This window comes from Dicentrarchus labrax, unplaced genomic scaffold, assembly GCF_905237075.1.
Source record: "Dicentrarchus labrax unplaced genomic scaffold, dlabrax2021, whole genome shotgun sequence".
In the NCBI taxonomy this organism is placed as follows: Eukaryota; Metazoa; Chordata; class Actinopteri; family Moronidae; genus Dicentrarchus; species Dicentrarchus labrax.
Window position 1 is genome coordinate 5,991,594 of NW_026136701.1, and position 25,152 is coordinate 6,016,745.

General features: G+C 42.2%; 1 protein-coding gene across 6 annotated transcripts in view; it reads left to right on the top strand.

Moving 5' to 3' along the window:
• rnf220a (ring finger protein 220a) overlaps window positions 1–25,152 on the top strand; it is a 164,955-nt gene that overhangs the window by 100,989 nt on the left and 38,814 nt on the right. For 4 of the 6 annotated variants that reach the window (XM_051396598.1, XM_051396589.1, XM_051396580.1 and 1 more), the window contains 2 exons: window positions 11,242–11,472; window positions 20,312–20,441. In XM_051396598.1, coding sequence (XP_051252558.1) covers window positions 11,242–11,472; window positions 20,312–20,441 — 361 coding nt within the window. The remainder of the gene's footprint in view (window positions 1–11,241; window positions 11,473–20,311; window positions 20,442–25,152) is intronic. The other 2 variants (XM_051396616.1, XM_051396624.1) reach the window with 1 other exon arrangement.

Consider the following 25,152-nt stretch of genomic DNA (forward strand, 5'->3'; position numbering starts at 1 on the left):
CATGCACATGACAGCTATTAGTAAAACATTAAAACGTGGGTTTCACAGGAACAGTTTTAATACTAACGTAGACCTTAATACAAACATAGGACCCATACAACCTTCTATACTTTTAATTGTGCCATTATTTTGCATAAAAAAACACATTTAGTTGCCCACCACAACACAAAAAACATATCATTTAAAAATTGTGCCTTTTTTTTTATGGAATTCTGAATTAGAATCTGACTCACAAAAACATGTACAACATACACAGCCTTTCTCTTCGATTATTACATTCACACTATTCATAGAAGCTAAATTCTGCATCAACACAGTGTTATGTCACCATCAGTTTATTCAAGTTAGTGGCAATAACACAGTTTTCATATCCAGAGCCTGCATGGCAGATAACATCGCATGTTGAGACTGTGTTTACAGAATAAAAGGCCTTCCAGTGTGCTTAAGGCTACATTTTTATGTCTAGTGATCTCTCCAATGCTCTTATTTGCGTATTGAAAGTGTACACAGCCGATCAGCTTGTTACCCTCTCTGTCTGCCTGCTCGCGCTCTGTAATGGAAATGAGACACAGTTGAAAGTCCCAGCGCAGTGGCAGAGCAAAGTGCTGTGCCTGAGGTGTGTGTGTATGTGTGAGTTGGTTTATATGTATATATATCTCTTTGTGTGTGTGGGTGTATGTGAGACTGTGTGCAGGTTTCTGCTTAAACTGAATATATGCTTAGGTGTGTGTGTGTGTGTGTGTGTGTGTGCACAACAGCAGACAGCTACATAGACAGAGGCCTGTCACATCCTGTGTGTACGATAAGCTCTAATGACGACACCTTGTGATTGATTGAATTTTTGATTTGTCTGCTGACGTCTAGCTGGAATCCTTTTCATCTGAGAGTTTTAAAAAAAGGTGTCTCAAGTGTGCGTGTGTGTGTGTGTATGTGTGTGTGTGGAGGAGCCTGTCTGCCTCTGTACACAGCAGGTGATATTTGCCAATTTAACTCAACAAGAAGAGGCGAGTACAGCTGTATTTGGGTTAGCAGTGTTTGTTAAAAGAAAATCATGTATGAGTAAGAGTTATTACACTTAAATTAAATGATCAGCCTTGTCCACTGTTTTTTTTTTCCACCTTGACAAACACATTTTAACCTCTCCTGACTCAACTCCTATGTTACAGACTGGGTCTAAAGTGGTGTAACACATTTAATTTGACGGTGAGTCGTGGCCGTAATGCTTTAACTTACTGTTCTGCTAAACTTTTCATAGCACTTAACTGTACACATTAAGTACACAAACAAACATTTTTCATGTGTACATTCGATTACATTTTAAAAACCACATTAAACAGTTTTTTCACGCCTGTATGAGAACAACTAATTCAAATACAAGCTCTCTGCATGCTGGGTAATAAACCTAGCTTTCCAGCCCACATAACGAATTTCCTTCAAGCTAATGGATATAGCTAACTCGCTAACTCTGTTGGCGAACACCTTGTGTTGTCTTAATATTTTTTTGGACACTAACAAACTAACAAACACTAACAAAAACACTGTTTTTAGTTCACAGTGAAACAGTCTAAAATGACCACTGGGGTTGGGCCCCATTCTCAAACCTTCAGGCTTTAGTGACTGTTTATGCTAACACTTCAATTAGCTTGTGAATGCTAATCCATAGTGCTAATCAATATTATTTACCATAATTGCTAATGCTAATGCACATATCCCAGCCTTGTGTATAGCTGAATTTAAATCCACTAGTATTTACTAATAAGCTTCATATATCACCATAACTGTCCCATTAACAGTTCTCATACCTGTGCAAAACATATTTATGACAATAGTCAGCAACACCGTTCATATCATCGTCTGACCTTAACTCAACGTGAATCAGAGATGCTATCGCTCTCGACTGTGAACTCAATGTCTTCAGCCACAGTAACACTCAAAGGACAGTGTCTCCCTGCGTGTCTGCATCCATGTCCTATGATCTCACAGCTCTCTGTCCAGATCCACCCTGTTGCCCCCGCTGTCCTCTAATCTTGTTTGTCAGAACTAAATGAGCTGCCCCAGCGAGGTGTGTTAGCCACTAATGAATTTATTGCTTGATAAGAAGGGGGCCCATTCAGTTACAACTTACTGCAGCCATAAAGCGGTGGAAAAAACTACGTAATTAACCTTTACTAGCTGTGTGCATAGGTGGTGCTGCTTGATGTTGTGTGTCGGTGGGCGAGACGTGGACGCGCTTTCATTTGTGCCTGTTTGCATGTTTGCGCTGGTACGTGTGTGTGTCTACCTGCTGTGTTATGTGTGCGTGTGTGTGTGTGTGTGTTGTGAATTAATGGGGAGGAGGCAATGCTAGTGATAACGCTGCAGCTATCAATTAATCGTTAATCGCGTTCTGCCAGATTAGCACGTCATCCAATAGACTCCAGACAGACTGGAGACAATAAATATATATAGTCAATAAAACAGCAAAGCATCATGGGAAAACGGGGAGATACATGGGGCGTTGGAGGTAGGACACATGTGCCGCGGTGCCAACATCCCAAGCCCAACCATAAACCTGATGTTGGTTATAGCTTTACGCTGTCTTGTCTTATCTGGATGTACTCAATTAACAGAAGAAAAAAGAAAGAAAGAAAGAAAGCAGTGGCAGCTTCCTGAGAAGAGAAGAAGAAGGAGAAGAAGAGACATCATTAAGACTGATGTCCACACTTTCCCTCGCCATTCATTCACTACCAGGAAACCGCTTGTCGTCCAGCAAGACATATAAGACCTGCTATTCTTCTTCTTCTCCTTCTCCTTCTTCTACTACTGAGCCATTTCCTCTATTGTCAAAGACACATACACACTCTAATGGGTAATAGATGCAGGACTAATGCCTGGGCTGAGGAATAAAGATAGATGGGTAGGGAGGGAGGGAGGGAGGAGGAGAGAGGAAAGAAAGAGAGGAGTGAGTTATGAAGCGGTACCCAGGGGGTTAATTTCTCACCGGCAGTTTTCATACGCCACGCACGCACACACACACACACACACACACACACACACACACACACACACACACACACACACACACACACACACACACAGTAAAGGTGATGTCTGGCCGTGCCAAGCCGGTAGCATGCTAGTTAAAAGTGAATAAGTTTATGGCCCAGTGTAGGCCCTCATACATCAAGGAGCAGTTTGTTTAGCCAGCAGTGTGACAGGGTACAGTAACATGGGCAGGGCTGGAGAGTGGCTACAGCTGTGATAAATGGGAGATTACAGGAGGAATGGTGTCTCAGTGTGCGCGCGTGTGTGTATGTGTGTGAGAGAGAGAGAGAGAGAGAGGGAGAGCGAGACATCAAAGCATGTTTTTAGCTCTCAGATTAATGGCAATTCCAGTATTTGGTCGAAGTGATTTTTTTCCTATTTGAGGAATCTCTTTTTGAAGCTGTAAATATTGCAAACGCCCTCCTCTAGTCATCTCACAGTACCTGGTGTGAAAGGATATTTCTCTGTAGTATTGACAAAAGCTAAAGGGTTGCAGTAAAATGTTTTAAATTGCACAATTTATTCATTTATTTATTTTTGAAGGGGAATCATTTTTAAAAAGTGAGTTTTTTCATGGTTGTAAAGTGCTTAATCCCATATGATAAAATGATTAGGATAATGATTATCCTAATCATTTTATCAAATCTCTATTCTTTCTCTTTTACTCCAAAACGGGAAGATGGGTTATTCCAAAGATGGATCTATGTTTATCTTTTATTAGTTTATTGTATGTTTCATATTTAGCACACAATTGATTTTATCAATAATAATAATAATCCTATAATATAATAATAGACTCTGACAGGAGGCACTCAGCATAAGGAGTACTACTGTTGATACTTTTGTTACATTTTGCTGTTAATACTTCTGAACTCCTACTCAGTAAAATTATGAAAGCAGGACTTGTACTTGTAATCAGTATGTTTGCACTTACGTCCCTGTTTGCCTTTATTTGATCTATTCATTCCACTCTCACCCCTCTCTCCCCCTCTCTTCACCTCAGTGCTCCTTCCTGTCCCCCAACATGCACCCTCTCTCCTCCCTCCATTTTCTCTCTACTTCTATCCTTCCTCTCCTACCTCCTTACTGCCTCCTCATCCTCACCCCACCCTTGTCCCAGTCTCTGCCCTGCACCGCTCCAGCTGTGGATCTGACTGTACCACGGTGCTGAAAACAAAAGTCCAGTCAGCCTATGCAAGTGTGTGTGTGTGTGTGTGTGTGTGTGTGTGTGTGTGTGTGTGTGTAAGGCTGCAAACAATAGTTTCATTATCACTTTCCCACAATGAAAACAACAACTTATACTGTTCTCGGTGTGGCGTTGCCTATGCGCTCTCCCTTTCTCTCTACAGCCATTAGTCAGTGAGACAGGCAGACAGACAGGCAGAGAGTCAGACAGGGCAGATCCAGAGACAGTCAGAACAATAAATAGACAACTTTGTGAGATACACACACACAGGTAAATATAGGCAGCGAAGGAGCAAGCCGCGCCACCCAGCCAGCCGCCATTTCTCCCCCAATAACTCACTTTTCTCCCCCTTGGAGAGGGAAAACAATAAGATATAACAATTGGCAAATGGCTGAGGCAGGCGGAGCATTACAAATGAAATGTAATGTTGTTACAGTTTGGAAATAATGAATTATGAGGATAAGCGGGGATCTGTAAAATCGCTGTAGCGATTTACCGGGGTTTCATTTTTCAACTGTATTGAATTATGGGGAATTGGCCTCAGTCAACTGCAAAATACAAAATGGGGAAAGGATGATTCACCGTTTCACTGTGTGTGTGTGTGTGTGTGTGTGTGTGTGTGTGTGTGTGTGTGTGTGTGTGTGTGTGTGTGTGTGTGTGTGTGTGTGTGGATGTGTGAGTTTATGCAGTTGTGTGCAAGCATATGCAACCTCTGACTGTTTATTTATCTGTCTGTGTTTATGTGCATTAATGTGCACAGGCGCTTGCACATTTGCGTGCATGCAGTGTGTGTGCAGTTCCATATGTTGAATGTGTGTGTATCTGGACATTTGCGTGTGTGTGTGTTCCTCCCCCTAGACCTGTTGAGGGCTTTCTCTCGCTCACCCCACCGCACATGTGATAAATGTCCCTTATCGCCTCTGTCATTGTAATAGCCCCACAACAGGCCCAGAGAGAGAGAGAGACAGAGGGCGGGGGGAGAAGGATGGAAAGAGGGATGAGAGAGGGGAGAAGGGGGTCGAGCATAGGGGTGTTGAGAGAGTCACAGCGACAAAAAAAAAAAGAAAAAGAAAGAAGGAGAGAAGAGAGGGAGGGATGGCAGCGTGGAATGGGATAGCTGGAGTTATCAGCCGGTCTTGTAGGGGAAGAATACGCATCAAGCTGCCAATCATCAGGCCTGAAAATTGCTCTGAGATTTGAGTCCCCAGACGGTGTGTGTGTGTGTGTGTGTGTGTGTGTGCTCAGAGAGAGAGGGAATCCAAAGCCCCTGTCGTCTCTGTGCTATTACTGGCCCCGTCCTTCCACCCGTCCCTTCATCCGACCATCTCGCCCTCTTCTTCTCTCGCCGGTTTTAAAGCTCAAACTCACAAAAACACATCTCTTCTCTCTCTGTCACTAAAACCTATACTCAGGTTGTTTGAAACACTGTTGTCGTCAGTGGCACCAGCTATTAGGGGAGGGAGAGACACAGAAGAAAGGGAAAGAGAAGAAGGGTTAATATGTGAGCAGAAACCATTTCAGTCTCTTTAATTTTCTATTGATCTGAGCTGCAGACCTGTCCCCTCAACCTTCTATATATATGTGTGTGTGTGTGTGTGTGTGTGTGTGTGTGTGTGTGTGTGTGTGTGTGTGTGTGTGTGTGTGTGTGTGTGTTTGCTTTCTCTATATAAAATCTGAGAGTACCTGAGACTGTGAAAACCATGAATCTCCAAATTTAGTGATTTGATTTTGACTTTAAGGAGAATGTGGAGTATGAGAATCTCAGCCCACCTGACCTGACACTTAATCCTTCAGGTTATCTAAAAAATCAGAGTTACAAGGTTTTCACAGGAGCAACAATATGAAGAGAGAAATTGAGAACATGATTTTTTTTCTTGACCTTAGGCGACCAAAAAATCTTGGGAGAAAAATGAAATCAAATGTCCACTTTTGTTTTAGGATTTAAAGATAAACATAATTTAAAAACTAAACTAAATGATGGACATTTTATGCAATGTTTCATTCTTCAGAGAAAAATACCAAAGGGCATCAAGAGCAAAGTGTAGAGAAACATCCCCCTCTATTGGACAATGTGATATCACAGGGCAGAGGGAGCGTGAGAAGGAGAGGACACAAGTGGAAGGAAAGGACGGGAAATGAGAAGGAAGGGATGGAGGAAGAGACGATGGGCCCGTAGAGCAGAGAGATAGCCGATTCATAAACATCACAATGATGTCCAATTGCAGCCGTGTGATGCAATCGCGCTGTATCTGATTGTCACAAATACACAAACCCACCCACACACACTCATACACAAAATAGCCTCAGGTGTGACCTGTGCAATACCCCACTCCAGCAGATAGACATCTCTGGTCTGCTCCTATCAAGTCTTAGCACCTAGATATCTCTTTTTTCCCATTTCTGGCTTCTGTATAGGGAATTACAGACAGACAGACAGGGCGGCAGAGAGAGGCATTACAAAGAATGTAATGTGGTTATAGAGTATTCATGTATTTTGGGCTAAACCAAAATAAGACAACATGATTTTTCCATCTGGAATCGGTCTTTTCTCAAGTGGTACAACTCAGTGCGGCTAACAATTTGTCCTAATGTTTTCCTGTTATTTTATTTTTATTTTTATTGTTCTCTAAAATCTCATTTTAGAACAAAAGTGCCCATATAAATTATATTATGTGAGTGGTGTATAAATGATTCTCTGCGACATTATGAAATGCTGTGTAAATCGTGTTTTCACAAGCAAACCCTTGTAGTCTGGTCCAGTTTGGTGCCAGAGAACACTCTGATTCTTAAAACTCAGGGTGACCCACAGCACCCACTGTCATGAGGACATGGCAAGCACCCAAACCACAACACAGCACCCCGAGGCGTAGGCCTGACCACGAACTTGGGAAAGTTTTCATTATCTGGGTTGCACTCATTTTCCAAAGGGTCCTGTGGTCCATTTTTATTCCAGCCAGGACAAGTGACACCCAAGGAAAACACAGAATTCCCATCAATAAACGCTCAACTTAAATGTTTATTGTAAGCGCAAATAATTACACCATATCTGCAGCAAACTTTGCACAACTCTGTACAAAAAACTGTGAGTTTTGCTCTCATCAAACTTGCCATCTGTGTCGTGCCAATAGAGATTACCGAGATGCAGGAAGTTTGCTTTGTGTCCGTTTGATTTCTATTCCGGTGACACTCTGGTGAGAGGGGTAATATAGCAGACAGCTAGACAGACAGCTAGATAGATGGAAGGCCAGACTGCTCCCCTTGTATGAAGGATTATCCCCTATCCTCTGTTTGTGACAAGAGCTGATAAGGGCCTGAGAGGAGAGGCAGCAAGAGGCTGAGAGGGCTAGTGACACACACACACACACACACACACACACACACACACACATACGCATATAATCCACAGCGAGAGAGATATCAATCCATCATTTAGAGCCGGGGATTCGGCAAGAGGAAATAGGTTCTTCTCAATCGCTGACAACCTAACACACACTCGCGCAAGCACACACACGCCTGCAATAGCATCTGCTGTACAAAGGGCTCACAAGGTTTCAGCGCTGAATGGGGATGTTTGAATGACTGTTCAATTTCATCTATTTATCTGATTTACATTTGGCTATTGTTGTCACCATGGCTGTATATCTATGTGTGTTTAGAGCTGTTATTGTGTCTGAATGACACCAGTGTCACTATTAGAAACCATAAATCTAAATGTTCTAATGTTAGCAGTTGCAATATGCATACCAAAAAAATATGGATCTATGCAACACAATCTGTTTTAAATTCTTCAATTTAGTTGTTGAGCAATTTTGTTAAAATTATTACTTTTCCTAAGAATGTGGGTGTCATTTATTTGAAAAAGTAAAATAATCTATCTAAAGTTCCACTTCATTTTTAGGGTGAAATATAACGTGTCCAATATCATTCTGTCGAAGTGAGAGAAAAATAACATTTGAGAAAGGTGGGAGAACTGCAGAAGGCTGCAAAGTAAAGAAAAAAGGTGGTCTAAGTACTGCAAAGGTTCTGCCTCTCAGTGTGTGCATGAGTGTGTGTGTGTGTGCCGCTGTTTGACAGGAACATGAAAATCCCCGCTTCTCTCCTCAACATGACCACATCTCTTGAGGGATATGTGAGTGTGCGTATGTAAGCGTGTTAACATAGATCTGATGCTTGTGTGTTTTCCTCATGAGGGACCCTTGGCACTGATAGGAAAGCTCAGAGCATGTGACAGGCAGAGAAAAAGACAGTAAAATGAATGCTTCCATTCATTTATTCCATCTTTTCTCCTCTTTGTCCCTCATTTGGTCCTTCGATCTCACTGTAACCTTGAACCTAGAGCATATGCACTGATATCTGAGTGTGTAGAAGCAGAGGGAGTTGCGCTATTGATTACAGTTTGCAACAACAGGTCAAAGGGTTAACATGTGTAAGAGGAACCTTATTGCAAGGTGTGGGGGTTCTGCAGTGGGAAAGTGGTTACAGTGGTCTACAGGGGGCTTTAAGACAATATAATACTCTCACAATCTCACAATGCCTGTTAAGAGCTCAGCTTGAGTCATTGAGATATTGAGCCCAATGTCTTCCAATGAAAATGTGTGATTCATAAAGGTGGTTTGACTGGTATGACTACAAGTTAGGAAAGAGTGCTCTGGTATTACGTGATGAAGCATTAATGATACCCCTGTCTCCAGTGTGTCTCTGTAAAGAGATTTTCCAGGATATTATCAAAGGTAAACTTTGCAGATTTAAAGTGGGGAAATATCCTCTCTTTGTCTCCACTTGTTTAACTGCTTAGAAAGAAAAAGACTGCAAGAGAACAACTGATGAAACATAGAAGGCGTTGCAGAGAAGGTGAACGAGATACAAAGAGTAAGGAGTGGGACAAAGACAAAATGTGTAAGAGAGACAGGGAGGGAGGGTGTGTTTGGCACTGCATTGCTGAGCGCCAGGTTAGGTGGCAGGGCCATTTGGCCAAGGCGCCGGTGCTAGACTTGATGGATGAGACAAACTGCAGGCTCTTTTCTCTTGTAACTTTAAAATCATTAAGCCTTTTACACGGCCATGCAGATTTTTATGGCCACCTCAGACAATCTGCCGCTTGTTCATGTCTTTAGATCGGCTGGATGGGAGAAGACACACAGAGGGAGGACATGGATAATGTCATAACTTTATCTAAAGCGGTCCATATCTTCTAATAGTGACGTTGTTGATTTACAGTCGTGTACTATGACTATTAAATTGGTATGATATAATGAAATGTTGTATTAAAATCTTAAGATTAAGAAAAATAAGAAAATGTACTTTATTTTGAAGATTTTAAGTTCATAGCTTATGTATTGTATCTATTAATCTACTATTAATATTCATACTTTATATTTTCGTACATTTAAATAAGTGATCTTAAGTTATCCACAGCTGCTGCATTCTACTACTCCCTTCCAATCAACTTCATTTATATAGCACGATTTTAACAAACACAAGTTACCTTCTACCAGTCTTTTTTCTCTATAATGACTGCATTTAGCTATACTGCTTCTAATAGATAACTAATTACCAAAAGGTTGGTTCATAAAAATGTTTCATTATCACTTTCCAAAAAACCAGTGAAGAAGTTGAGAAGAGAAATATATCTTTAGCTGATATCTGTAGTTTTGACTTGACTTGGCTCCCTCACTTTAGCTGTCTGATTGTTTCTCTGTGACAGTACAAACCAAATTAGAATACAGTAACTACACACAGTTATGTAAGTTTAAAAAAAATGAAATATGGTTAAACAGATTCTGCCTTTAACTCAATTTTGACCAAATGACTGTTTTGTAGGGCAGTATGGAACTTGTGGTTTTCTTAGTTTTCTTAAAGTATGTAATGGTTTTTGTTCCCTTTGAAGCTGTTCCATTTTTTAAAATTATCCAAAAGGATTTGGTGTGGTTTAGGGTCTGGAAAAAAAAAAAATATTTAAAGGACAATATAAAATATTCATTTCACCAAAATCTGAGGTACAGCTGGCAGAACACACGGTGCTGGATAAAAAGATTCACACTTTCTAAATGACATAATGTGGAATTTAGGTTTATGCACAGGACCTTTCAGATATGCATACATTTCACATCTCATCTCTGATGATCCTGCTATTACGAGGCAGGTGAAAATGAAGTTTGGGTACGCAGCAGGTAATCCGGCACTGAGAGGACATCATGACATTGATCTAAGATTTTAATCTGCTGCTCCTCTTTGCCGGGCACGTTTTGCAATAACAAATACAGCTAGCTATAACCAGGAGATACATGAGTTCTATTTAGAAAACCCAGTTAGCTAAGACAAACTTTTACCCAGCAAATAACAGTGACGTAACATAATCATATCACTTTTTATAGTATCCTATTTCTTTTTCTTTTTCTTTTTTCATTTTCCTATGAGTGTATGTGTGTTCAATGCATGAGGTGTCTTGTTCGACAGGCGAATAATGTTAATGATAAACCAGCTGCAACAACAGCGTGGGTGTTCCTGCGATGCGCTCTAAATATTATCAATAACAGCTTATGTGTGTATGTAAGTGCGCACATGCCTCCATCAATCCATCCGTCTCTCCATCCATCCCTCTCATTTCACCTCCACAGGCTGCCTCCTCCGCTGTTAGGATTCAATTAACACAGTGCAGGCAGCCATGGCACCCTCATTAAAGCTAATTAGTTAAAACATCAGCCAATCTAGCGTTAATTGGCTTTGGTAATTAATTCAGCTGCTAGACCATATGAAAGCAGCAGGGAGAGAGATAATGAGAGCGAGAGAGAGGTAGAGAGAGGGCTGAAAAGAGTGGAATCAGCGGAGAGGGAGTGAGGGAAAGGAAAGATAAAAGAATGAACGAAAAAATGAGATTAAATGAGGGAGATGAAGAGAGATAACTAATAGAGAAGTGATGTATAGGGCAGCCTTTTTTTCTGTAGGTGTTTGTCTCTGAATACCAGTCAACTCATGTGTGTGTGTGTGTGTGTGTGTGTGTGTGTGTGTGTGTGTGCGCGTGCGGTGTTTAGGGCTGAGTCAGGGCATCTATTTCAAACTTGCTGATGTCCCTCTTTGCCCACTGACACGGCATGTTCCTGTCGTGATGAGGCCCTTTGGAATGGAAATGAGTGCCGACAGGCCTCACGCCCACACCTCTCTGTCAGGTATCCTTCCTCCTTCTCCTCTTCCTCCTCTGCAGCTGAGGAAGGAGAAATGGAACAGAGAAAGTCAGCAGAGAGACGAGAGGAGGGAGGGCATAGGTCAGTGAAAGCTAAAACTTTTTCTTTCTTTCTGTCAGTGTCTCTTTTTTAATAGCAATAATTGTACGCCAACAAAACAAACAAGCTAGAGAAGGGAGTTAACAGTGCAGTAACATCAATAAATAAATAACAACAATCAACGCAAAAAAGAGAAAAGAATGCAAGCAAAGTCTTTTCCATGTTCAAAAATCATACTGAACAAGTATAATAATAGAAGGAATGAGTCTGCTTTTAATGTTAAACATGTACAGGTTTCCAAAATCGTTAAATATTAATGATTAATAATGAGGATACATTATTAATTATGATATATTTTAAAGTGTGGATTATTAAGATATTCATGTTTTTTTGATTGCACATGAAAGAATTGAGAAATCCTCATAATTTAGATTTTTAGATTTAGGTGACAGACGCACAGTGTTGAGTTATCCACCTTTATCACTGGGTACAATGGCTACAATAAAAAGGCAGCTTTCAGAAACTTACACTTGCTTTTGTGTATATTGCATTATTGTGGTATTTCTCCTGCAGAACTCTGGCAGGGAACTGTGGCTTCAAGTGTGTGTGTGTGTGTGTGCATGATAGGGGTCTTGAATTGAGATTTAGCCTATTGCGGCTAGTTGTGCCTCTGCTCTGTGGGTCAGTGCTTGGTTAATGCTCCATTAATTTACTTCTTTCTCCCTCGCCACTGTCTCTCTCTCTCACACAAACACATCCCCCCACGCACACACACACACACACACACTCTGACAAGGTGATTGATTGAATAAACAGCTGTCAGTAGTTGGAGATAACCTCACTAGCATCACACCGCTGTCTTTCAGACAGACACGCACGAGCGCAGCAGGGTCCCAGGAGTAAAACCCACATTACACATGCTGACACACACTTGTAAACTGACGCGCGCACACACTCAGGGATCATCAGATCATCATTTATCAGCGTATGTTCAAAACCAGAGAGCTGATGATTCATGGTGGGTTAATATATTTCACTTTTGGTTTCCAAAATCCTCCGAATTACATAAGGATTTTTACTTTCTATTCAAGAGCAAAGTGGCCTTGAAAATGCTCTCCACAGGCCCCAAACCTTTTCTCCCTGTGACAGAACAGTCACTGTGTTCCCATGTTGCCAAAATGTCCTGTCCATGTAAAATAAATGCATACTCCAGTTTTACATTTCACTCTCTCTCACAGTGCAACATGCACACGTTTACACATAGAAATGGTCCCCTGACTTAAACAGACAACAAACCCATTCACACTGCCACTACACACACACACACACACACACACACACACACACACACACACACACACACACACACACACACACACCTTTCCCCTCTATATCCCTCTAACCGGCCATCTCTTCATCCCTCCTCTCCACCGTGCCGACATTTCATTTGCTTTTCTAAAAGTGACAACCCCAGGGAGCGAGGGGAGGGATGGAGGGAGGGAGGGGAGGGATAGTGAAAGAGCCTGGTGATGAGTTTTGAGCAGGGCGTGGAGGAGTGCTATTTAAAAGCGCCATGCATCATTGTCAGGGAGTGAGAATGCGCAAAACACACACACACACACACACACGCACACGTTCAGACAGACATAGGAAACACACACATGCACGGAGTAGCGCAACGCAGCACGGGTGGCAAACTGAAGTTGACCCCCGTTCCATTTCATCAAATGTCCTCTGAATGAGCTGCACATCCCCATCTATTTTACACACACACACACACACACACACACACACACACACACACACACACACACAGAGAGAGAGACACAGAGCTAGTGATCAGCCTAGTGTCTAGCCTGCTTAAATCACAGCTCACTTAAGAGAAATACCATATCACCTCACTGGGAGACACACATACACACACCTCTGCTGGTCCCATTTGTGTTAATGCGGCCCCTGGTTTTGGGCTTTAGGGCTCATATTTGCCATTATGGAGATGATGGCTTTACGGGGGCCTCTCACCTCACCTCACGTTGGTCGGGGAGAAGAGAGGGGAGAGTCGAAATGAAGGCTGACACCTCTGTGGGATTTATTTGATTGTGGATGCGAGGCGGTGTCATTCTGGGGAAGGGGAGAATGGGGGGGGGGGGATGAGACAGAAGGAGGAGGAGGAGGCCCGGACCCTCGGGCTAAGTGAAAAGAAGGAGAGGAGACGACAGGGGGGTGAAGGGAGAGAGGAGAGGGGAAGGAAAGAGAAAGAAAGAAATAAAGGAAAAGAAAAAGGAAGAGATTGAAGGGGAGCAGAAGTGGCCCTCTTTCCCTTTCCGTGAATCAAATCAAATTCCCCTTATCGCACATTATTTGAAGAGGTTATCGGGCGCAGTAATGCGGTTACACGCCGGGCCGCGGCTGAGAGATTTCCTTGTTTACCGATGTTGGCGGGTGTTATAGCTAACCGGCCGGGTGGGCGGCAAGGGGAGGGGAGAAAAGGAAGAGGTTGGGGAGGAGGAGGGGAAGACGAGAAAAGAGGGGTAGCGGGCATAAACACTTGATGCATGTCAGAAAACTCATTTAGGGGAACAACAAGGAGGGGGAATGGAAGTGTGTGTGTGTGTGTGTGTGTGTGTGTGTGTGTGTATATATATGCACACACAAGGAGAAGACAGTTGTTCAAGGACAGAAAAACAGCCTCTACATGTAGACACTTTGTAATTCCATTTGGGGAATGTGCTTGTGTGTTTTGCCAGTGTGCATGTTGCAGCGTGTGTGTCGCCCATCAACCTACTGTATGTGTGCCAACTCATAAATCCGGCCCTCTTCTTATCTGACTCTTATTGTTGTGCTTAAATCCAGTTTACATGCGCACTGCTCATTAGCTGATTGTGTGTATAATTTACAAGTGAGTTCAGTCCCTTGCAAAAGATATAAAAGATAGAAAATGGTCAAGTTCATGGCGAGTCAAAGGTTTTTTTTGTGTTTGTTTGTAAATGTTCAATCCAACTCTTTGCGTCTTTTAAAAGAGGACGAATTTAAAGCAAAACATTCATCAAATTGCCGATTGCTTCAGCACATATTCATCTACATTAAACTGAGTTTTTTTCAGTTTTTGGTATCAGGGACAGTCCTACGTACAATCTCCTGTTTCCTGAGAGGCAGGAATGATGGGTGAGATAAAAGCGAAGAGACGACACGCAATACAGGTCATTAAATGGGATTTGGACCCTCACTGTTGTGAGTACATGGTTCGCCTCTTAGCCCAGTGAGCCATGAGGACACCCCAAATGGTTTTTTATCTCTGGCCCCATTGAGAGCGAGTATTGAGCTGACAATCCCCGTCCTCTCTGGAGGTGGCCTTTTACCTCAGCTCATTGTAGTCTGTGACTGCAGGAGCCTGCGCTATCTAGCATCTATTGATTCCCACTTCATCTGGACCAAAGCAACACTGGAGAGGGGAGAGAGACACTGAACGACAGCGAGAGAGAGAGAGAGAGAGAGAGAGAGAGGTGTGTGTGTGTGTGTGTGTGTGTGTGTGTGTGTGTGCAGCAGAGGAGAAAAAGTTTTTAAAAAACAAAGGAAGGAAGATAAAGAATGCTGCTTCAAGAGTTAAAAGGGATTAAACTTGCTTCATGATGACTGACATTTGATACATTTTCATCAGCTATTGGCTGAAGAACTACGGACACTAGAATTGTTTAGAGGTCCAGTGTGTAATATTTAGGAGGCTCTATTGGCAGAAATAAAAGATATTCTGCATAACTGTGGTTTCATTACTATATAATCACCTGAAAATAAGAATCGGAGAGGTTCACCTTCATGGAGTCCACCATGTTAAACCACACAAGGACAGAAAAACAGAAAAACATGTATGAGAAGAAAAGAGGACCAAAAATAGGAGACGAATAAAACAGGGATGGGAGAAAGGAAAGAAGAAAAAAAGGAGCACACGGACGGAAAGATGGAGAAAGTCAGGATGTAAAGGAAGGAGAGGAAGAATATTAAAGCAAGGGCAAAAGTGAAACAATACGATTGCAAAGAAAGAAGGGATGGAAAAAAGAAGGGAGATTTCTCCTCTTTGCTCTCCACTCTTCCGTATGATCTAACGCTCTCCGCCTCGCCATCTGGTGTCTATAATTACCTGTCTCATTGTGTGTGTGTGTGTGTGTGTGTGTGTGTGTGTGTGTGTGTGTGTGTATGTGTGTGTGACTCATTATTTAAAACATATAGGGACATAAAAGTCCAATCAAGAACATATTTTGTGTGAAGTATGGGTTATATAAGGGTTGTAATGTTTGAGTAAAGTGTGAGTAATTATTCAAACATACTCACATTTAGTTGTATCAGCTTAATACTTGATCTTGAACTGATATGTTTCAAACACAAATACTTGAAAACAGCATGTTAATTAAAGTTCTTGACAGAGAAATTAAATATACAACTAGATAGTTACAATGAAAATGAAAGTGTGACACACAAAATACAAATAAATGAGTCATGATTATAATAATGAACACTCGTAAGCAGTACAAATATATAACAAAAGGTATGGCCTCATAGCACTTCATATTTACTGGCTCCTTAGTGGCTTACACTTGGTATAAAAATGCCTGCCAGTTGTTTAGACAGAATCACAACACAGAAGGACACGTCATATAGATTTGATTTGCCACTGTGTAATTTCTTACGTTTTATTGGATGTTTTCAGCATTCTCACAAAGTCACACAGCTTAAACAGGGATTAGGGAGTCTCTGGGTTGAGTTGGACCAGCCAAAGTGTTTACGTCAGTACTGTAGCTGCTAGTAAATAAATCAGACTGAAGATACAAAAAGTCAGTGGATATGCTTCCTGCCAGTTGGGTGACATACTGTTTTGTGACGTGAACAAATACCAGAGAGAGCCATTAAGTGGATCAAGTGTCAGAGATGAAAAGGGCGGACGATAGAGAAAGAGGAGAGAGTGATAGAGAGGTGGTCGGGTTGAAAAAAGAGAGAAAAAGGGAGATACCCGGAAAGAGGAACAAAAGGGTGAAATCAGGAAAATGGGAGACAGAGGGGGTGAGGTAGAAAGACAGATGAAGGGATTGAGAGAGAAGGGGAAGAAAGTCGGAGAGAAAGAGAGATGAGACGATCCATCTTGGCACATTAGGGAGGGATCAAGCCCACACTCCATCATGGCTGTCAGAGAGATGCGCACCTCCTCTCTCCTCTCCTCCATCCGTGCACCCATCCATCCATCCATCCCTCGTTCGCTCCGCCAGCCGGCATTTCACTGAAGAATCTCAGCACTAAAAAGTCCTGTCAGGCCTATTTCCTTGTTATTGTCCAGCCCTCTCCTTTCCTTCGTCCTCCTCTCCCCTCCTCTCCCTCCTCTGGGTCCCTCCGCTCCCCAAGATTAAACGCACCCTTGTTGTGCCGCAGGGTGTGTGTGTGTGTGTGTGTGTGTGTGTGTGTGTGTGTGTGTGTGTGTGTGTCTCTCTGTGTTTGAGCTGTGAGGTCCAAAGCAGGACATGTGGAAAGCGTGAAGGTGTGTGTGTGTGTGTGTGTGTGTGTGTGTGTGTGTGTGTGTGTGTGTGTGTGTGTGTGTGTGTGTGTGTTGCCCCGACATTAATCATCTTTAAGGCACTGACAAGCCTGGTGTGCGACATCACATCACATTGACACCCCCCACCCCCCCTTCTCCCCCTTTCTCCTCTGCTCCTCTTCTTCTTCTCCTCCCCTGGATTTATCTGTCCGGCCGCCTCTCCCCATCACTCACTTCCCTCAGGGAGCGTTTGACGGAGAGTGGGAAATATAGAGGGAGAAAAGGAAAGAAACATGAGGGCTGAGAATGACAAAAAAAAGGGTGAGAGACGGTGACAGCAAACAAGTTGGAAAAACCTGTGAAGAAGAAAAGAGAGAACAGGAAAGAAAGAGAAAAGTCTTTTGATTTAGTGCCATTTTTAATTCAGAAACATGTCAAAATACAGCATTTCGATCACTTTATTGATTGACATGTTAATGGTTTTCACATAACTGACATTTAGGTTGTATATAAGTAACAAACAAAGTCCACATTTTATTTGATGTTTTATGTAATTTATTGTTTTACTAATTCACTGTGTTCCATATTTTTTGGGGTTTTGTTACCATATTTTGGTCTGTATTTTACATGTTTTTGATGAGTTTCCCGGACAGTTGACAATAATATTTTATTCTGTTCTATTCTTTTCCATCACATGCCTGGCTGTTGAATTTCCACCTGTTTGGTCACATCAGGGCAAGTCAAATTTGAGTGTGTGTAGTAGCCTGCGTGTTTGCGGTTAACAGCTTGGTTTTGACCCTTATTGTGAGACAGCTGAATTCAAATCGATTCAAATCAATTCACACGACACAAAACTCCTCCACTTCAGACTTTCCTTTTGTTGATTGTTGCCACTCTGTTGTCAGACTCGTGCATTTACATTTCCTTTTCATCACTTTCTTTTTTTAAATAATGCAAATAAAAGCTACAAATAAAAGAAAATCCCACAATTCAAAAGAAAATCACTGCACATTGAAATGCTAAAAAGTAAACTCACACTGTGCAAAATAAGCATTTACTTAACAAAAAGTAAATGTTTTGACATTCCAAAAGCCTAGAAATAATCAAGCGGAGGCATAGGTTTGTATGCGTATCTGTGTGTGTGTGTGTGTGTGTGTGTGTGTGTGCGTCCATGTCCTCCAGGTGTGTGTTTGTCTGCGGAATAGAAAGAGCCCCATCAGCTGCAGACAGGGATTGGATCTTTCTTTGTTTGCTGTGGCGGATGGCGACGGCTTCAGCATGACTCAAATTATCTTGTCAAAGCAATAAAGGGGAGGGAGCGGGGGGGGGGGTTGTAGAGAAAGAGAGATGGAGAAACAAGGAGAGAAAGGGAAATATACTGAAGGTAGACAATAAGGCAGAGAACAAGAGAAGGAAAGAAAGTGATGGGGAAACAGAAAAGAGGGGAAGAGGAACGGGAGAGAGAGAAGAAAAAAGGAGGCAAACAATGAAATAATCAAATAGGAGATGAGAGATAGAAGAGAGGAGGAGAGAGAAATGAAACAAATAAATGGGTGGTAGGGAGCAGAAAATTAGAAATGGATGAGGCTGAAGAGAAAGCGCGTGAGAGGGATAGGTGTGGACAAAAAAAAAAAAGAGGTAGAGAAAGAGAGGCAGGGAGCGAGACAGAGAGTAATCGATTACCTATTTTTCAAAGTCACTTAACGTATCCAGTACTGTGGCTCTGTTAAGTAGCGGTTGAGGAGAATGGGAGCCCGGTATGCACACACACGCTCTGCAAGAGGAAGGGGTTGGGGGGGTGGGGGGTGTGTGTGTGTATGTGGGTGTATGTGGGTGTGTGTGTTCCCCACTAGTTGTCTCTTGATGAGTTCTCTTGCAGGAAACTGTTCTGACAGACCAATATGTGAGCAAGGATTCGTGTCCCCAGAGGGCCGCGTGTGCATGTGTATGTGTGTGTGTGTGTGTGTGTGTGTGTGTGTGGAGAGAGAGAGAGAGAGAGAGAGAGAGAGAGAGAGAGAGAGAGAGAGAGAAACACCAAAGACAAGACAGATTGGGAGTCCCCCTACCTGTTCCTCTTGTTACCGTGGTGACAAGCAGTCTAAACGGGATATCCTGGCTAAGGCGGGGCCTATTGTTCCCGGACTAAAAAAAGCCCATTTGATTGGCTAAATACAGGAAATCAGGAAGTGTCCTCCAACATTAAGCACTGAGACACTTTCAATAGAAAGTTATTTTTAGCCAACTCAGACAGACTCAAAGGTAAACTTGAAAAAGTAGGATGTATACTATTATACTTACACACACGTAAACACAGGAGTGCAATATGCAGAAAATACACACGCGGTCCACACATACCCCCAGAAACACAATGAGACACACACTAACGCAGACACACAAACAGGTGGGCCCCACCCTGTGCCCTGCTGATCAAGGACAATGAAGTGAGGTAGTGTTGGCAGACTCTATACAGCATTATCTCATCCATGGCTGACACTTCTTTAAATCTGCTTTGACCTCAGAGGACACAATGGAGACTGTACAGCACTCTATTCCCCCTTTTGCCTGTGTGCGTAAAGCAGAATTATAATGCACATGCACTTAATGCGTGTGTGATTTTGGAGAGTAAATCCACGGCTCAAGCCTTGGTGCTAGCAAGAATACACAATGCTGAAGTTGACTTCAGCGTCCTTGCTGAACTGAAGTCAACTTCAAATACAGACAGGTGGATACGTTTGATTTTCCTTGGGCTACGTTCACAGTGGCCCAAATCTGATTTTGTTTGCTCATATTTGACTCATATTTGGGGTTTTTTTTAATGACACGCAAATCAAATGGAATCTGATCTTTTCAATTCAGTTTGGGCCACTTTCATATGTGGTCCACATCACATACAGGGCGGTTCAGAGTTTATGTGACTTTTACGTCACTCTAGATTCATCATGCGGGTCACTTCACAACCGTGATCTGTTCACACTGGAATCTGATATGTGCCACATTAAAAAAAGTAATGTGAACAGCCAACCAAAGCAAAGAAATCAGATGTGAGCAATAAATCAGAATTGAGCACTAAAGCTTGCATGAATGTAGCCTTAGTGAAACAATTTAGACTCAGGTACTGTAATAAATCTGTCATATGGGTCACTGATATGTATGTGTGAGGCACTACTGGCAGTTCCCAACAGATAAAAGATCAAATGTGATCATTACCAATCACTTGAGATTAATTTAAGATACATTCAGATGCCAGACACAGTGTGGACACAATGTATCTGAATATAAGAATTGTTTTGGTGCCTGGTTCTTGTTTGTCTTTTACACATACTGATGTTCCTCCCTCTGTCTTGCCTCCTATCTTGTCTGCAGGTAAAAAGAAGATGTCCCTGTATGACAGCCAGGCTCCAATCTGCCCCATCTGCCAGGTGCTGCTCAGGCCCGGAGAGCTCCAGGAACACATGGAGACGGAGATAGAGAGGCTAGCTACCATATGTCTCAGGTAGGCCTTAAACAGTCTGCTTGGATTGCCGCTCGGGTGTGAAAAACGTTGTCCCTTGGGTGCTCTTCAGTCCAGGGATCTTACTGGTTTAGAATTGTAGAAATCCGAGTCATTTTGAGCCATTAAGGCCGTCATCAGTGCAAATACAAATACAAAAACAAATACAGAAGCCAGCTGACTCTTGAATATATTGGTACCCAAGTATGAATTCTGGTGGCTGGAAGACTTTTTTTTTTTTTACTTTTGACAGAAGCTAGCTCTCTTTCCCCTTGTCTTTATCATGTATGTAGAAATCAAACTGATACCAATCCTCTCAACTGTAAAGCAGCAACATTTCTCAAAATGTACATTTAGGTATTTCTTTAATATTCCCAAAGGTTGAATGTAAAAAAGTCTAATAAGCTAATTAAACATACAGTATGTCAACATTAATTAGCTTGAGTCAGTGACATTATCTGGTTATTAATTATAAATAAAGGGACGGTAAACAAAATTTTTTAGACAAATGCTTTACTGGCTCATAAAGATAAATATTTTGTTGGCACAGGGTGAAGGCTGAGCTTTAACTCAGCTTTTATGTCAGGCTCACTGACTGCTATTCTTCCCTTGCGGAGATTTTGGTGCCATAAATCTGCATAAAAGGCAGAGGCATGCCGTCTACGTAACGCTAAGTGTTTCCTACAGGGATTAGGATTCAAACCTGTGACCTCGAGTTCACTGCCGCCCCCTTTCTCTCCCTGTGGCAGTTGCACGAGCTGTTTTACGGTGGATAAATCAACTCCAAGCCCTTTTAACGATGGGACACAACCATTAGGATCCATATTTCACCTTGACCGCACGTCTGGCTGTGTGTACGTGTGTGTGTTTGTGTACACAGTGTGTGGCCTGTGTGAGGCTGTGTTTGTGTATGACCCGGTGTCCACCTAAGCGGCCCATCTTTATGATAGTCCCCATTAACCTGGAGGAACAGGGCGACAGATAGCGTCACCCCACGTGGAAATCATACTTCATTTACCCCCGTTTACACCTCCTGTACCCCTCCTCCCATCTGTCCACGTCCATATACTGTACCAGTCCTCCTCATTCCTCCTCTCCTCTTCTTCCTTCTTGTTTCCCCATCCTTCCATCCTTCTCTCTCCCTGCTATCGCCTACTTTTTCTTTTGTTATACCTTTGTCCACCCTTACTCACATCCTTTGTAGTCCTCCCTTCTCTCTTTTTCTACTCTACATAGCTATCCATGTTTTCCACGTTATCTAAACCAGTCTTGTCATTTCTTCATTCTCTGATTTTACCATGGTTCTAGAAGCTGCAAGCTTAACATCAAACCAAAGCAGTGACCCAGTATAAACCCATTGTCCTCGGTGTGAACAGGTGTGTATTTCTTTCCTGGCTTTGTGATGAGGAAAGGACGTATGTAGAGACAGCAAGACAAGAACAAGCTTGAGTAAGTAATGGAGAGAGATGTAGCCTGTGGGCAAAATTATTCCTTACCTAAAAAACAAATGGGAATGGAAAATGGGGGAGGATTGGTGATAAGATGAAGAAGCTGGTGGGATGAGAAGTCAGAGCCAGAGACGGACATCTAAGTGAGGTGAAGAATAGCATAATAAACATAAATCAGCTTCTTCAGCTCTAGAGTCACGGAGGCGGTTTAGTTGTTACCTGAAATTCCAACAATTATGCAAGAAACCCCGAGTGCACACCATCCCTTGTTGAAGGCCGGGAGATGTGGCTGAAAGCTCTGGGAAAGTGGATCTAGAGATAGAGAATAGAAGAAGATAGAATACATGAGAGCTGAGTGAGGGTCATCCATCATTGTCTGATATGGTGAGGTGTGTGTGTGTATGTGTGTGTGTCTGTGTAGTGTGTGTGTGTGTGTGTGTGTGTGTGTGTGTGTGTGTTTCAATAATTAATAAAGGTTAGAAGTCTGCCCTTCCCTAGGCTCAAATCCCATTGCACACCCTCACACATACACACACACGGTTATTTAAGGAAACAGCGTCATCCCCGGGTGAGATGGGATGGTGGCTAACGTCACGCCTGGCTGATTTAGCTACTCGACATTAACCCATCCTACACATACACACACCACGAGAAACAAAAAGGGGGACAGGAGAGGAGGGAGAAAAGAAGGATGCGAGGGATAACTTTTTAATGTGTATTGATGGAAATATGTTTCTTTACACACACACACACACACACACACACAAATACACAAAATGTCTCGGTGCCGCTTCGTATGTGCGTCCGCGGCAATGGAAGCAGGACATAAAATGAAAGCAGAATGTGTGTGTATGTGTGTGTTACATCACAAAACCAACCTCATTCTATATCTCACACACACACACACACACACACAGTCTGTCTCTCCCTCTCCCCGGCTCTCTGCATGGTAGCAGCCATCATTGAAAGTGACAGTGGGAATTTGGTCCAATTTGTAGTAAATCTGCCTTTAATGACGACCAGCGCTTGCTGAATGAAAGAGCTGTGGGTATGGAAACGAAGGGGTGTGTGTGTGTGTGTGTGTGTGTGTGTGTGTGTGTGTGTGTGTGTGTGTGTGAGACAAATGTGTGTGTCCTATATCTGCCTGGTCTCCTCTATATTCTATATTCAGTTATTCTGTGTGTTTCTATTTGTTTTATTTGTCTTCTGTCTTTGCTGTTCTCGCTGCCTGTGTGTTTGTGTGTGTGCCAACCTGTCCTCTCTTGTGACTGTGAGCTCTGCCGCTTGTTCATGGGCCACAGCTTCTCATGTAAGAACATGGAAATCACACACACACAAACACACACACACACATACACACACAGTTGAGCAAATGGAAATCTATCATGCCCTGTACACGTCAGGTGGCTTGTGGGGCCAAAGTAATCTACATACCCCATCACCCCCCTCTTCTTCATACCCCTACTTCTCTTCCTCTTCCTCCTCCTCCTCCTCCTCCTCCTCCTCCATAATCAATTCACCTCCATAAGAGTAAGCTCCCACTTCTCTTGCAGACGACACAAAAAGGCAAAAAGCAATCAGTATCTGGAGGTTAGCACCATCCCTCCATTCCACCTCATCCAACTCCCACTGAAAAAGATCTCTCTCTCTCTCTCTCTCTCTCTCTGTCTCTCTCTCTCTCTCTCTCTCTACAAGGGAGCGAAGGTGGGAGGGGGCAGAGGCTCTGTCAGTCAAACTCAGTCTGTGTCTGCTTGTGTAAGATTGATGCAGATTTAACAAGGTTTGGGAGGGTGGGCACTTTCACTGAATGGAACTGCTTCCAAATGACTGATCAGCCCAGTTCAAACCAGTGCTAACACAGGAGACTGGCCTAGACTAAGTACAGTATCTGAGGGCCAGAGGGTGTTGTGATTTTTGATTTTGGGCTATATAAATAAAATTGGACTTGACAGATGTTTTAGAACTTATTTTACTTTCCCCTGAATATTAGTTATATATATTTTTCTTGTGGCGGTAATTTAAAAAGCATTGTTAGCATAATAGGTGGCTGGCAGGCTCTCATTTATCAGTTCTTTAACATGTTTAGAAGGAGGGATTCTACAACAACAATGTATAACTGGGTCTCCAGATTATAACATCAGACAATGAGCAGTGATTGAAAATGTAAAGACCCTTCATCTTATTCAAAAGATTTTCTGGAATCACAATAAGAATTATATTACCATCTCAAATAAAGGTTATGATAATTCCTCACTGCAAAGTATTTTCACTCTACAGGAGTTCTGGAGCTCTGCATCCAGAAATAGTTTAACTTTCTTAATAGCTTAATAGCTTTTAAGATAGGGAACTAAGGGGATACGAGGTTAGAAGTTTTGAGATAACATTTAATAGCTTTAACCGAAAAAATCCTCTGCATTGGTCCCAGCTCCTTCTTTTTTTTCTCATTTAAAGTGACAACAATTTTACATATCACAGTCAGTTTATTCTTTATGTGGAGCACTACTCAGTCTGTGAGACCAGAAACCCTGCGTTACAGACTAGGTGAATGTAGTGTAAAATGCTACCAAGCACAGGGGGACTAACAAAAGACAAATGGGAAATGTAGGATCCAGCTTTTTTGAATGCTGACCTATAGCAGGGACTAAAAGTCTGGATATATCTCAGGCCTCTGCTGTTTTGACCGTTCTTTTTTAAATCCATCTCTCAAAAGTCTCCCAATTTTATTGAAGCGTAATACTAAATCACTGGAGTGTCTCTTTAAACTCGCACAGGAGGAGATGATCACATAGTAGGAAGATTTTATAATAACTTTAAGCTTTTACTTTTATTTTGAAGAATTATTTACCAACCTGTAATTATATTACAATTCCTTAATTATTATAATAATGTTTACTTCCTGTAAATTCATTACTTTCTTACACTGCTACTACAGTAATAACATTTCAAACTCAAGAGGTTGCCATGGTGTATTACCGGAGTTAGGTAATACCCTAACCCTAACCCTGGATATAAATGTAATGGTTATTTTTGTAATTACTAACATAATCTATTGGATTACCCCATACCCCTATCAATATCTAAGAGGGTTAATACAGCATTGTACTTCCATCTCTCTATCTCACAAAAAAAGAAAAAGGGTACACTTGAGCCACCACCTGATGCCTTGTAGCTACGACTACTTCCTGTTTCTGATCTCTCAGGTTCTTTCCCCTCCTTTAGGTTGAACAAGTTTAGAGATGTATGACGTGGTGGGACAGTGTGTGCTT